The following is a 15,327-nucleotide window of genomic DNA, read 5'->3' as shown; positions in this document are numbered from 1 at the left end:
GTCATGCCCCCCCCGTCTCACAGTCACACCCCGTCTCACAGTCATGCCCCCCCATCTCACATGCTCACACCCCCCGTCTCACATGCTCACACACACCCCCCATCTCACAGTCACACATCCCCATCTCACATGTTCACACACTGACGTCTCACAGTCACACGCCCCCGTCTCACAGTCACGCCCCCCTCCCCACATGCTCACACCCCCCCCCACCCCCGTCTCACATGCTCACACGCCCCTGTCTCACATGCTCACACACCCCTGTGAGTGGAGGAGCAGGCACTCGCCTCTCTGCTGCCCAAGTGCTACTCCGCTGGTGAGCAAAACAAAACCAACATGCGCGCGAGGCCTCCCCAGACCGCGCGCGAGGCCTCCCCAGACCAGCACAGGCTATTTTTAGAGCCGATCTGATCTCCACATCTCCTCAAAGGGGCAGCCTGAACGTCAAGGAGACACTGCAGCTCTCGGCCCCCCAAAGCCACGGGCCCTGCGGCCGTTGCATCCTCTGCAGTGAGGATGGGGCGCGCTGCTACCACTCAGGGGATCAGGTCACAGCCACATCGTCTCTGGAGTCGGTCTGTCTTCACCAGGTGCTTTCCGAGGAGTCAGAAACTGCGGCCCAGAACCTGAAACCACGCTGCTGAGTTTACCAGTGACTGCGCGTCAACACTGCACAGAAGTCCCGCATCAGATGGTCATGAGCCTGGCCCGAGCCCTCCATGCCACCTTCTGCAGCAGGACATGCGCTTGGCCAAGGGAGCTGGTTTCCTGGCATTTCCAATCTGATTCAGAGGAAGGCCTCAAATGTTCCCTGGGCTGCCCCCACCAGGAAGGGGCAAAGCGACAAACTGGCCACAACACCCCTTCTTCTCAGGACAACTGGAGACATCACCAGAGACAACTCACCCCAGAAGTGGTCCACTTTGGTCTGCTCACGGATCAGAGACTCATCCAGCACAGGAGGCCGCAGACAGGCCGAGGCCTGCACGGTGCCCGAGCCGCCATGGCTGACAGCCGAGGACAGGACCTTCCTTGAGCTGTGGTGGATGCTAAATGCCGACCTGTGTGCGCTGCTGCGCTGTTTGGTTAGTCTAAGAAAGAAACAGTGAGGAACAAGTCTACAAACTCTGTCTGGCAAATACAAATGATTGCGTTTTACCAACACAAAATCTTTGCCTGACAATGAAGTGTTGTTAAAGTAACATTCTCTTACATCCTTCCTGCTATATAGTAAGACACCTATTAATCTAAAATAGGAACTAAGCTGGGCTCCGATAACTCCTTTGCAAATTGTAAGCACAGGTAGTTTTCAGATTACTTAGGAGCCCATGACCCCGATAGCTCAGTTGGTAAAGAATCTTCCTGCAATGCAGGAGACCCCAGTTTGATTCTTGGGTCTGGAAGATCCCCTGGAGGAGGGAAAGGCTACCCACTCCAGTATTCTTGGGCTTCCCTTGTGGTTTTGCTGGTAAAGAATCCGTCTGTATGTAATGTGGGAGACCTGGGTTCGATCCCAGGGTTGGGAAGATCCCCTGAAAAAGGGAAGGCTACCCATTCCAGTGTTCTGGCCTGGAGCATTCCATGAACTCTATAGTCCATGGGCTCTCAAAGAGTCGGACACCACTGGGCGACTTTTACTTCATGACCCAAAAGGGGTTCAAACTTAAAAAACAAGTCACGGCACCACAGGCACATCCTGCAGTTTCTCAGTCACAGTAAAGATGGAATCGCGTCCAGCGCACCGAGGAGAGGCTGTCACCACATCCTTTCTGCACTGGACTCACTGCGACGATAGACAGGAAGCCCATGAAGACAAGCTCCTTCCCCTGCACTCCAGGGACGGAGCAGAGACAGGAAGGCCCCCCGAACACACACCCCAGGAAACCTGGTCCTGGAGTCCCGGGCACAGAGCAGCAGATTGTCAGAACCAGGGTGCCCACAGGCACACCAGTGTGAGCCCCGCGTGGCCGCAGGGGACAGAGTGTGCGAGTGTGTCCTGTGGACGGGGAGGCAGTGCCACAGACGCCCATGCCCAGCCCTGCTGTCAGCCCAGAGGCCCGTCCTCTCTCAGTCAGCAGTCCCACCCCTCGCTCTAACACGAACAACGCCACAGCAGAGCTGCTGCTTTCCTTCATCTCTAAACGGCACAGGGATCGCACACTCCTTGTGCACAAGTAAGCGACAAGCGTCTGGAGCGATCCGAAATCAAGTCAACAAGGTAAAGATCCAAACTCAGGCGTGTGCCTGTCGGTCCACACAGTTTACAGACAGGCTGAAAGCACTGACGACACAGATGCCGCAGGGCCGCGTGACGGGCGGCAGGCCTCCCTCCCCACTGCGAGCCCGCACGCGGACGAGGGGGAACACTGCCCGCAAGCAGGGGTGTCCTCGCCGTCTAGACCAACGCCAGACAACCCGCACAGCCCAGCCCTGGTGTCAGCCTGGTCCCCAGCAGAGCTGCAGCCACGTGAGCACCTGTGTGCACGCGCAGTGGTAAACCGCCAGCAGCGAGGGTCTGCAGGCCAGAGCGCGGAGCGCCGGTCCCCATCTCACTCACCTGGCCGCGCCGTCCCCAGCGGGGCCGTCCCCCGCCGCGCGGGCTGTGGTGACCAGGCGCAGGCTGCGGCGGGACATTCTCGGAGAATCAAATACAGGATCCAACTTGTGTTCAGTCTCGAAATCCAGAGCATCAGAAGAATAACTTGAACTAGAAGGAAAAGACCTCGTCAGAGATAAACACCGATTACAGCCCCACTTTGAAAACAAACTAGCAGAACGTGCAAGCTGGTGTGAATTTTTAAAAACAGCCATTAGGACGTGAAGCTTTTCCTACAAAGCAAAAGCAAGCTGGGACCAACTCGGCCCGCGGCTGACACGCCCTCCACGGGCTCTGACCGCAGCCCCTGCCTGGGGTTCAGGCCTAGGGCCGGTTCGCGAAGTGCGAGAGAGGCGCTGGTCACTGCACCTCACCATGGCCACGAAGTCAACCCTGTCAGAAGACTACAACCTTTACTGTTAACAGCAGACCCTGCCTGATAATGCAGATATTGAGACAGGGAGCCCAGGAAGCTGCTGAATAATCAAACAGGAGGAGAGGAAAAGCCAGTAAGGAGCCACCAGCGGCACTTTGCTTCTAACTCACCGTTAGGTCCAGAGACGAACGGTACAAAGAAAACCCACTTCCATGTAATTACCTTAAACCAAAGCACAGGTCTTTCTGCGCTGTCAGCAAGCTTCCCAGATCCGGAAACAGGAGTGGAGAACCTGCTCAGTGCCCCGTGGGGGCGGGGGCCCTACAGACAGTCCAGCCACTGGGCAGGACAGTGAGGACTCCACACCTCCAGGAGGTGAGCTCACACCCCGGCAGGAAGGAGGAAGGTGAGGGAGAGGCCACAGCTGCCACCGGGAGCAAAGCCGGGGAAAAGTCAATCGCAGCACAAGGCACAGGGTGGGGCTGCATGAACTTGGGCCCGGGTGCAAACAAAGGCCTCCTGGAAGCTAGAGGGGGACCTGCTCCCCGGAGGCCCTGGGCAGGCCCAGTGGTTAATCTGCAGGAGGTGGAGACTCTGGGGACACCTGGGGGCATGTCCAGAAGGCAGCAGAACAGGCCCAGTCAAGACAGCAGACCCCAGGACCAAGGGTGTGGACATCCGGGAGCATCTGAGTAAAGTAAATGGACTTTACATTTCTGCAATTTACTTTATATTATAAAAATATTTCCAGAGGCGCCCCTGGTGGCTCAGTGGTAAAGAATTTGCCTGCCAATGCAGGAAACACGTTTGGATCCCTGATCCGAAAGATCCCATGTGCCACGGAGCAACTAAGCCCCTGCACCAGACTACTGAGCCTGTGCTCTAGAGCCTGGGAGTCACAGCCAGCTGCAACTCCTAAAGCCGTATGCCTCAGAGCCCGTGTTTCACAAGAGAAGCCAGCCAGTGAGAAACTTGCACATCACGACTACAGAGCAGCCCCACCCTCCACAGCTAGAGAAAAGCCCGTGCAGCCAGAGACCCAGCACAGCCAGGAATAAAGAAATACAATCACAAAAAAATTTTCAGAATCAAGCTCAGCGTAAACTTAGATCTGACACTGTGCTTAGTCGCTCAGTCGTGTCCAACTCTTTGCGACCCCATGGACTGATGCCCACCAGGTTCCTCTGTCCATGGGATTTCCCAGGCAAGAATACTGGATGGAGTAGGTTGCCATTTCCTTCTCCAGGGGATCTTCCCAAACCAGGGATTGAACCCAGGACTCACGCAATGCAGGCAAATTTTTTACCATTTGAGCCACCAGGGAAGCCCACTGGTGAGCTTTAGGTCTGACACTGAAAAATGTTAAACCAACAGAAAATCAGTACAAATAGCTTCAAGTTGCTGTATCTATCTGAGGCATCACCTATAACTTAAGGAAAAGGTTCTTAACTTTAGAGGCTGGAGTGGAGGCTACACTAACCCACACTGAATAGAGAGGATGCTAAGCTCAACGTAATCTTAATACAAAATATAGTTATTACTTTTCTTCCAAAATTACTTTACATAATTTTCTTAAATGAAAACTGTGATTATTTCAAGTCAGAATTCACCATGTAGATGTGGACCTACACCCCTCCACCAACTTCCTCTTCCGAGATGCGGGCCTTGACCCCCAGGGCACTGGGGTTTCCATCTGGGCTGGCTGAGGGCCAGATGGTGCCTGCCGCCCATAGAGCTCTTGAGCCTGAGTCTCACACACCCTCCCATGAATGGGTCCTCTCTCAGGCGCTCCTCCTGTGCCGTCCCAGGCTGCGAAGTCACCCCTGCCCCTCCCTCGTCCCCTTCCTTCCGTCAACCACAAGGCCTCCAGTGTCCCTCCCAAACCTCACCCCCTGCCCAGCACTGCCCGAGCCCTGCCCCCATGAAGTCTCTGCCAGGCTCTGCAGAGCACCGTCCCCATTCTCAAGACCCGCACAAACCTGGTCCCACCCCTCCGGGTGGAAACCCTTTGCTGATACCGCCCCACCAAGAGCCCCACCTCCCAACACACCTCAGCTCACCTGCCTTTCCCACTCCAGTCCTCACCCAGCCCATGGCCCTGCTACAGTGCCCTGACTGAAACAGAGTGCTGCTCTCCCGCGGGGGAGCTCCAGGGAAAGGGATGCTTAAAAACGGACCATGAAAACAGATAAAAGACTATAAAAACAAAATTAAATGAGTTATAAAAATTAAAAATAAATTACCAAGAATTATTTTTATGCTCCACAAATACAGAATAAGGAAGAGCTTTACTTGAGTTGGCCCACTCATTTCGTTCTAAAATACTATGGACTTTCCATAAAAACAGTGCGTTACTATGGAAAAGCATGACACGATCTAAACTTGTGACTAGAAACTCAAGTCATTAACTACCAGGCTTGACTAATGCTGCTACGAAGTATGCTTCTTAAAGTATCTTCCAATTTTAAGTTTCGATCACATTTTTAATTCTTAGAAGACAAGCCATGGTGAAACTGACAGCATCCTCCTTGTGTGCTCTGAGCACCTTGCCGGGATACAAAGGGTTTTCTGTCTGCTAATCAAATCCTCACCAACCTAGGAACATCTGCCCTTTGTCACTGGCCCATAACTTTACCATATTTAAGTTTCATCTCAACCGTCCTTTCTACCTGGTAAACTAGAAAAGCAAAGAGCAAGTCAACACCTCTTAAGACCCAGACTTCCAGTCGCAGCACGAAATCACAATACAAATAAAACCAGGAGACTCAGCACTGCATCTGCCAGAAGCCGTGCTCCAGAAACCGAGGCTTCACCAAGACTCTGCTCAGGGTGCCTCCTCTCAAAGGCAAATCACTTTCCAGGTTACTTCTGTTAACTTTAAACTGCTCAGCCATCAACATAAATCACAAACCCCAACATAACCACAGAGATGTGCTCTTGAGACCACAGCCACCTGGGTGGAGGCTAAAACAGTCATTTGCAGTGACGAATCACTGAGTCATCAGAAACGTTTGGTTTTCAAAAAAACCCTCATAGTTTCCATGTCAGTTTAGCAGTTTTGTAAAACCAGAGCATAACATAAAGTTCACAGACATTTTCACTTTCAATACAAAGCAGCTGGGTCCAAGTGTGTAAGAGCCACAGCAGCCCACGGCATTCGAGACCGCGCACGCGTGCAGCTCACCTGAGTGCATACGTGTAGCCGGTGTTCTCAGGCACACACTGGGGAGGAGTGTACGTGTGGAGCCGAGAAAAGTCCATGTTCACGGTCTCAAAGCATACTGCAGAGAGTGGGAAAAGCAACACAGGCTGTTAAAGGCTGGGACACACAGAGGAGCCCTGTAGCAACGGACTAAAGCGCTGCCACGAGCACTTTGATCAAACAGGCCAGTGAGAAGTGAAAGCAGGATTGGTTTTTTCCTTTTAAGCAAAGGAGACAAGTTTTCTCATGGCTCCAAGTCCAGGGTGTAGTTCGTTGTCAGACTGAGTTCCCTAAAATGGTAAATCTACAAAAGCAAAGGGGGAAACCCTAGACCGACTGACTGAAAATGAAGAGAATAGAGAGAGTAGCTCAGAACCCTCTTCAGAGCATATTTTTAAAATTCGTGAAGGTGTCAAAACGTTCTCACGCCTTGGGAATAAATTTTTGTTGTGATTAAGTAGAACAGCACTGACTCTTGCTCCATGGTCAAGATCACCCCCATGCATTCCTCGAAAGTGAAGTTTTTAATTATACAAGTGCCTCAGAATCAGAAGACTGCAGGCTGAATAAGAGAGAAGCTACAAGCTCTGGTTACCCTTTTATTTTTCCGCAAAGAAAAACAAAGATTATTTTTAAATTAAAAAGTTTTGAACATATTGTTTTCAAGGCTGTCATCTAGATTTCTTTGAAATGACTCAAATTTTCCTCTGTCTAAAAATACACACTTCAAAAAAAAAACAAAAAACACTACCACACCCTCACAGGAGTAACATGAATCTTAATCTGCTGCTCAAAAACCAAGGGAAATAAACCTGGACAAAAAAACAATCACGCATAAACGACTGATTTCTATAAACTAAGCCAAAAGTACTTAAATTCACCCCATATTCTTTTAAACAATCCCGGTAGACTTTTAAAAACTACGTTCCCATAGAAACAAACACCACTGTTTACATGTTAAGACTGTCACCGTGACTACTAATTTCGACACTGCCCCGCTCCTACTGGGGACCTGGCTCATCCGCCCAGGCAGCACACGTGCCAGACAAGGACAATTCACTCTATTAATAGACACCTGGAGCTCCCGCTGCAAAGAGCAGTAACTGACGCTGAGCCCACATATGTGTTCAGTACCTGCCCGGGCCTCCCTGCGTCCCACCGGCAGCGGAGCTCAGGTTCGGTGCGGGTTCCGCAGGCGGGGCCACACCCAGCGGAGGGTAACAATGGCTCTGCCGGAGATCTGCAAGCAGCAGCTTACCCGGCAACCAGAGGAGCACCAGCAGGGCAGCTGCTCCCAGCCCCAGCTTCCCTCCCCAAGCGGCCTTTCACGTCGCTGTCTACCACCCCCTCAGTACCACCCCATGTTAAAGCTGTTCTTCCTGCTGCTTTTGTTTTAATGACAGTTTTATTTCATCATTTCCAATCCTGTACCTTTATAAAAATTATTTTATTTATTTATGGCTGTGCTGGTCTTCGCTGCTGCAAGGCTTTCCTCCAGTTGCAGTGAGCAGGGGCTACTCTCGCTGCAGTTGGCACAGGCTTCTCACCGCAGCGGCTTCTCTCGCTGTGCGTGGAGCAGGGTCTCGGGCGCCCAGGCCCAGAGCTGAGGCGCGTGGGCATGGTTGCTCCTCGGTGCCGGGATAAGGGCTTGGACCTGTGTTTCCTGCTTTGGCAGGTGGAGTCTCCACCACAGAGCCACCAAGGAAGCCCTGCTGCAGCTGATTTTGACCAACGTCTCTACAACTCGTATTCAACGCATCCTAGAGGACTGAGTATTTGGATCCGTTCACACAAAGTCGTATGCAAAGTTATAAATGACCAAGTGGCAGGTGGCCGAAAGCCAAGCGGCACTGAAGTATCATGACGATGACGTGCAGACATCAGAACGCCCGGCTGAGACCAGGGCTGGACTCCGACGGGTCTGGGCTTTGACCTGAGCTCTGCCACGAGCTGACTGGCCGCCTGCAACGGCTCCTCATATTCAGGAAGCTGCGAGAGCGGCGGCAGTGCTCCAGGCAAGGCCACTGAAGGGCTGCAAGGAGGGCCAGCCTGTGACTCATCACAGAAGAGCCTGGGGAGGAGGCCACTCGGAGAACTGATAGCCTTTTTACTTTATGCTATTTGCAATTTATCTATAATACTTTCTAATTTCATTTAATTGAAGTATACTTGATTTACAAGATTTCAGGTATATAGCAAAGTAATTCAGTTATACATACGTACAAACATATATATACTTAAAACACATACACACAAAGTATTTTTCATCCTTTTCCACGATAGGTTATTACACGATATTGAATACAGTCCCCTTTGCTATACAATAGGTCCCTGGTGTCTGCCTAGTACAGCCTTTTTATTTTAAAAAAGTTACATCAACACGTTCTCACATTTTCACCTATCTAAAAGAGAGCTTACTTTCTAATGATAACAGTGTTTCCAAAGCTGCCAGAGGCAAGGACCAGCTGCAAGCTCACCACTCAGCCTGGTTCTTCCGATCGCTGAGACAGAGGAAGCTGAGTGATGCCACCCTTGTCAGCCTTAACAGAGGTCTTCTGCCACAGCTCAGAAAGAAAGGGGACTTCTTGTCTCTGAAATAAAACTCTATCCAAGAACCAAGTGCAGCTACTGGCCATCAGACGAGTTTCCTACCACGAGCAGGATAGGGTTACAGCAGAGTGACCGAGCAAACGTCCTACGGGCGAGAGCACAGACACAGGCTGGGTGCCAGGCCCGGGGAAGGCTTCTGGCTAAACGTTTCATGAGGGGAGCTTCAGACGTAATGGAACGCCCGAGGGTAACACCGTGAGAGCGCTGGTGTGGACACCCACAGCTCTAGGGAGACCAGCCGTGGCCTGGAGGAGAGGCAGGCGGGGGACGGAGGAGAGAGGTCTTGGCCCGAGCTGGTCGAACCTCACGGCCACAAGGGTGGAAGGAACGGGAACCTGTGGTCAGGGCTCTTACTTTTCCCTACTCATTCCGACTTCACTCCTGTAGGCACACAGACTTTGTGTTTAGTACACACACGTAACATCATCTGCAGAACCCAGCCCTGACTAATCAGACCTGCGGCCCAGGGAAATGCCGCCCTGGCTTGACTGCCTCCAGCGCCCAGAAAACCCCTCTCCACGCAGATCCTTCCAAAGCGACAGGTGGGTACAGAGGCCGCACCAAGCTCGACTCAGAAACGCGCTGCAAGGGGTGAGGCGTGCTCCCCTGAGCTCAGTGCGGACGCGTCACGGGGCACAGAGGCTGCTGCTCCTCTGCACACCCAGCTTCTCCTCTGCCACCCCTGCTGCCTCACTCTGCCTCCCTGGACACATCATGATGTGGGTTCACAACACGCTAAAATTAATCTCTAGTTCTTTTCATAAAACACGAACATTAGATAAAATTACAGAATAAAGTAAAGCAAAAGAGAATTAAACGATACATGTAAGGCGATGCCTGACACATGGCAAATACTCAACAAGTAAGCTTTAATTATTTTGTGGAATACAGTTACAAAGTCTGTTTTGTTTTTTAAAGAAGGATTTTTCCCTTTGTCTTCTGAGTTAACAATCCCCGAGATGGAAGAGTCACTCACCCCGGCCTCAGTGAAAGAGAAAGCCCGATGGCAGCTCAGATGGCCACACGGGAGCCAGCAGGCAGGAAGGCCAGCCCAGCCTCAGCTCAGCAGGACCCCCAGCAGCGGTCTCCCTGCTGCAAGGCTTGGCGTGTCCCCAGAGCCGCTCAAGGCTCCTCTTACACCATCGCTACTTCAAGCCTGAGTGTAACCTTAGAGTCTTCCCACTTGCAGCAGGGCCTGAAGGTGGCCTCAGCCTGTCACTTGAGGGAGATCAGATTTGCATTTATAATCTGAGCAGTACAGAAAGAGCAAGTGAAATAATGAATTGAAAATGTTTTCATCAGCATCAGAAAATGCTGAAAAGAATTCCAAGTCAACATTTTGCAAATGTGTGTGTTCATGAGGAACAGGCTGCACTGTCCCCACTTCTCTAGTCTCTCAGGCCACACCCTTCTCCCAAAGCTGTCACCACCGGGCTGACCTCTGCACGGCCACGTGTCCTCTGAGCCCCAATTGTGGACACGGGGGGCGCACAGTGGAGCCGGCTCACGCCAGGGCACCTGCAGGCCCAGCAGGCTAGCGTGGGGGGAGGGAGGGGGTGCTCCCTTGAGCTGCCGTCTGAGTGGAGGCGGCGGGGGAGGGGGGTGCAGCGCTCACCTCGGCAGACGCAGCCCGGAATGGAGAAGGGAGCTCAGGTGTCGCCCTCTGCTCCTGTCCCAACGGCCACACACGTAGGCCAGCCCGCACGGGCAAAAGGAGGTCCTCTGTCTAGACTGCAGACGCTGGTCTCAAACCTAGGAAATCAAACAAGCGTCTTTACCAACATGTAGATCCTAGCGGGGCTTTCAAGTATGAGTTAAGATGCCTCATCGGTGACACTTGGCTTCCCCTGTAATGCTCTCCCCTGGCCCAGGGCACACTGCAATATTTACACCATATGGGAGACATGAAATACAAAGTTCAGTTTTTGTTCTTGAATGTTTTGGTCAAAAGTGAATTTTAGTTCTACCAGGACATATAATTTGAATCTCTACTATTTAGAATATTTGTACTCATCTAATAACAATTTAGAAAACATGCCCGAAAAATATTAAAAATTACAAGTCACATGGTTGAAAATAGACTGAAGCAAATGGCAATACCAAAGAAAGAAAATAAAACTGTTAATAGCCCTGAAATAAATTAGCACAAAATATTTTCTTAAGAAATGCTATCAGTTCTAAAATAAAACTAGAAAAAAAATCAAACTGTGAAACTGGTCGGAGCATTTCTTCTCATTATTACAAACTGCAAGCACGATCATCTAGTAGATACTTTTTACTAAACCATGCCTAAGACCATCAGAATGTGCTCCAAAGGCACTGTGTTTATCAAGGTTTCTAAGAACTGATGGGGCTGCTGACCAAGTGGGCTCAGCCCAGAAGTGAGCCCGACGGACACAGGCTGACATGGCTTCCCTGCACAAATCCTCGGGAACAACACAGCTGCCCTGTCAGCCCCCACCGGAGTCCCCTGTGAGCACCGCACCTCGCCCTCAGGAAGCGCGGCCGTCCAAGGGGACGCCAGAGGCGCTGGACTGCCCTCCCCTCTTTGGGCGCAGGCCGTGTCCGAGGCCCTGAGCTGAGCTGAGGCGGAGGCTGCACTGCCCGCCCTGGCCCTCGCACCCGCACACGAGGCCCAGCCTCACTCCCACCAACCCTTCACCACCCAGGGCTTGGCTGTCAGCGTGCACCTGGGCAATCCGGTGCTTCTTTATCACATGCCTTGTACAGAAGAATTTTAAAACTAAAATTCAGAGGTGCCCTTTAAAAATTAGTACTATAGTGATTTAAAAAAAATCAGTACTGTATCTTATTGGTGATTTTGGCCTCACCGCAGGGCACGTGGGATCTTGGTTCCCTGACCAGGGACTGAACTCGCGCCCCCTGCAGTGGGCTTAACCACTGACTGCCTGGGAAGCCCTGAGTACTCTGCTGCTAAGTCGCTTCAGTCGTGTCCGACCCTGTGCGACCCCACAGACGGCAGCCCACCAGGCTCCCCCATCTCTGGGATTCTCCAAGCAAGAACACTGGAGTGGGTTGCCATTTCCTTCTCCAATGCATGAAAGTGAAAAGTGAAAGGGAAGTTGCTCAGTCATGTCCGACTCTTCGAGACCCCAAGGACTGCAGCCCACCAGGCTCCTCCGTCCATGGGATTCTCCAGGCAAGAGTACTAGGGTGGGGTGCCATTGCCTTCTTCCCAAGAGTACTCTACTTGAACATAATCACTTTGCTCAGATTTAATCCTGTTAAAACTCCTAACACAGAGACTAAAAATATTAGTTATATTTCCCTACAGATTAGAAATAAACATAAACTGGCTTAGACATTATTGTTTTCCAAATATCATGTTCAATGTAATTACTTCCACAACATAATAAACAGGAATTGGCATTACCTACCTGTTTTCATTTTAAGGAGGCAAAACACTGCTAGTTTATGGAAAACTATGGTTTATACTAGAATACTTAAAAAATGATCTCGTTATTTAAAACAGCGAATCAGAAACAAATGAGTATAACCTAAAAATATGTGAAAGACCTTCACAGAACATTGTATGTTTTATATATATACTTGAATGTATTTTTAAAACTTCAAGAAAAATACTACACTAAATTTAATTGTAAATTACAGAGAATGAGACTACCCTGCCTGGGCCTGCTCACGTTTCCTTTTAAAAGAATAGGTGATAATACACGTATAACTGAGTCACTTTGCTGTACACCCGAAACACAACACTGTTAATCAACTAAATTCCAGTACAAAATAAAAAGGTTTTAAAAAATAAATAAGGAGTAGGTTTTGGTCTTACAACTTAAACAATTAACCCAGTAACTATTATTTTCAAAAAGAAAAAGAAGGCTGGTCTCCATCTGTGAAGCGGTGTGAGGCGGCCAGACCTGGGGTTCTCGCTCAGCGGTGGGAGCCTGGCCCCCGCCCTGCGGCAGGCCTCGGCCCGTCACCACCCCACCTGCCCAGCGCCATCTGGCTGGAGGGTGGGAGCACCCAACAGGAGTCGGGTATTACCAGCAGCAACTCTGTACTGACAGCTTCCAGCCAAGATCTGAGGTTTCTTTTTTCAGAAATGATGAAATAGGAAAAGAGGCAGGCTAGATAGCTTTGTTTACATAATAGCGGAGTTTTCGGGGAAATGACTCCTCCTATGTGAAGATGCATTATCACCTGCTTCCATCTCCCAGTGATATGCACTCGATGGTTTTAATAAAGCCTGTGCTTCCTCTCACAGGGAGATCTGCCTCAGTGTTTCAGCAAAGGCAGCTCACTTTCTGCCCGTTACTGTAAAGGGTTTTTCTTCTTAGAAGACAGAAAACATGACCCCACAGTTCTCAGACCCAGACTGCACTGACTTTCCTTCCAGCGGTGCGGTCAGAAGAGATGTGCCCGGCACCTCCCCTGGAAAGAGTTTGGTGACAGCGAGTGACGGAGGGCCTTCCGGGACAACGCCGGGTGGTGATCCGGGGCCCCCACACCCCATGGGGCTCCTCAGGACACCAGAGGCCACTCTGGCAGGCGAAAGCCCTCTGTCTCATCCTGCAGGCGGCTTGTCTCTTTCTCCCCGTTGCACAGGAGTTAGGTGGCATGCCTGGGCTGGCCCCGTCTGTTGCTGAACAGATGTGTGTGATCGGCCCAGGCTCAGCCCTCCCCTGGAAGGCCTTCCTAACCCAGAGCCCGGGACAGGCTGTCATGGGTTCTGCTGCCCACGCAGATCTGACCTCCGCACTTTCCGCCATTTTTAACTCATCTAGTCCATCTGTTGCTTCTTTGTATACCTGAGGGAGGCATCTGATTCTACTTCTGCACGTCACCCACTGAATTCAAGGGGAGCAACCACCGCCCCCCTGGAACAGCGGTACCCTCCCTTGGGCCAGTCCTCCGCCCCCCGACCATCTCTCGCTGGCTTCCTGGGAGCGAGCACCCCTAATTTCCCCCTAAGCAGTCTTGCCTTCTCAAGCCAGAAAACTGCCAGAATGGTCCGAAAAGAGATTCAACCATCTCCCTCCCTTCAGATCCCATGGCTTCCAGCACCTACAAACGAGACCCCTGTCCAGGGCTCCATCTCCCACCACCCACATCACAGCTTCACTGAGAGCCTGGTCCCAGGTAGCCCTCTTCCTCTGCTCCGTTTACGTACAGCTCCAGTGCCCTTCTCTTGTCTGGGATGCCCTCCTGATCCTGATTCCCACTCCCTTGGTCTCCTGCCACCCCAACTGCTCCCGGCTAACTTCTATGCACCCTCAGGCTATAGCGGAAAGACCACCTCCAGGAAGCATCCAAATTATGTGCCAATTTTAGAGCTCCCTGGTGTTTAACCACATAGGAGAAATATGCTGTTGATTAATGAGTCTTTTTCTCCAACTAGACCGTGAACTCTCTGAGGGTAGGAGCTAACCCTGACTCGTAGAACCAAGGAATATCACACAGGTGCCTAGAGACACGGGAGAAGTCGTTGCTACCACACTGCTTTGCCTTTAACCTGAAAACACTCCTTGTTCCCCTCATCCCTCTCTCGGCTCCCCCCTACCCCGTGTTGGATGAACTCCTAAAGAGCAGTGCGGCTCCACACATCTGGTCCCCACACTCCTTCTCCTCATTAACCTGAAGCACTTCGTGTGTTTCCTCATTTAATCAGAACTGTGGCGTCTGCTGCTTCATTTCCAACTATAACTGGGAACAGCCAGAAACAATAATCACAGGATTTTACTGCTACTATAAAGGTAAACACTCGATCCACACCATTTCGAGATCACCCTTTTTAATGCTCTGTCCTCCTGCATGTGAAGTACCGGGCTAAAGTGAGCATTCACCAGTACTAAAAGGGTTTGTAGCATAAACAGCAAGTAAAGAAACCTTTAAATAGATGTTTTTCATATTTTAGATAAGGCTCCCATCTTCCAATAATATTAAAGATCAAACAAAGAAAATAGAATGACTAAGAGCAAAGCAACTGGGCAAAGCACTCTTTTGTTTTGAAGCCGTGTGCGCCCTGGGGAACCCCTCACGCCACCGGGGAGCCACTGATCTGCGCTTAATTACTCTCACACGACTCAAGTCTCGCCCCTGCAGCTTTACTCTGCACAAATATCTAAAACCATCTGTCACATGGTTCTTAGTCCCTAAACTAAAATTCAGTCAATAATGGTTCATGGAGTGCCCCTCTGCCAGTAAATGAAAAGCAAAGCACTCAACTAACAAGCAGGACTACAGATACAATTCAAACTGCAAAACTGACCGATGAATCACACAGGCCACTTAACAGAGCAGTAAATTACAGCACTGATTATAACAAACAGCAGGTTATAAACAGCACCACTGTGGTCTATACTTTGTCTATCCTAAATTTATTTTGGCCCAAACGAAGTAAAGTTTCAAATGGAGCCAGTCTAGTCTCTTCTATCTGGACATCGAGTGGGCTAAGCTGTCCAAAATAGCAGCGAGTTCCAAACTTAGGAAAAAAGGGAGGAAGCAAACACAGGTGTTTTCAGTCAAGAAGATAATACTGCGGCCCTCCTGCAGGAACCACAGAGC

At 50.7% G+C, this 15,327-nt stretch overlaps 1 protein-coding gene across 15 annotated transcripts in view; it reads right to left on the bottom strand.

The window, feature by feature from the left end:
• The window catches only part of SUN1 (Sad1 and UNC84 domain containing 1), a 46,132-nt gene that overhangs the window by 26,309 nt on the left and 4,496 nt on the right, over positions 1–15,327 (bottom strand). For 14 of the 15 annotated variants that reach the window (XM_027526656.1, XM_027526659.1, XM_027526661.1 and 11 more), the window contains exons 2-5: positions 10,400–10,536; positions 6,157–6,253; positions 2,558–2,707; positions 907–1,091 (exon numbers count right to left, since the gene is read on the bottom strand). In XM_027526656.1, coding sequence (XP_027382457.1) covers positions 907–1,091; positions 2,558–2,707; positions 6,157–6,233 — 412 coding nt within the window. In that variant the 5' untranslated portion in view covers positions 6,234–6,253; positions 10,400–10,536. The remainder of the gene's footprint in view (positions 1–906; positions 1,092–2,557; positions 2,708–6,156; positions 6,254–10,399; positions 10,537–15,327) is intronic. The other variant, XM_027526663.1, reaches the window with a different exon arrangement.

This window comes from Bos indicus x Bos taurus, chromosome 25 (assembly GCF_003369695.1).
Source record: "Bos indicus x Bos taurus breed Angus x Brahman F1 hybrid chromosome 25, Bos_hybrid_MaternalHap_v2.0, whole genome shotgun sequence".
NCBI classification, from domain to species: domain Eukaryota; kingdom Metazoa; phylum Chordata; class Mammalia; order Artiodactyla; family Bovidae; genus Bos; species Bos indicus x Bos taurus.
Note: the sequence above shows the minus strand (reverse complement) of the source record. Positions and strands in the feature narration are given on the sequence as shown.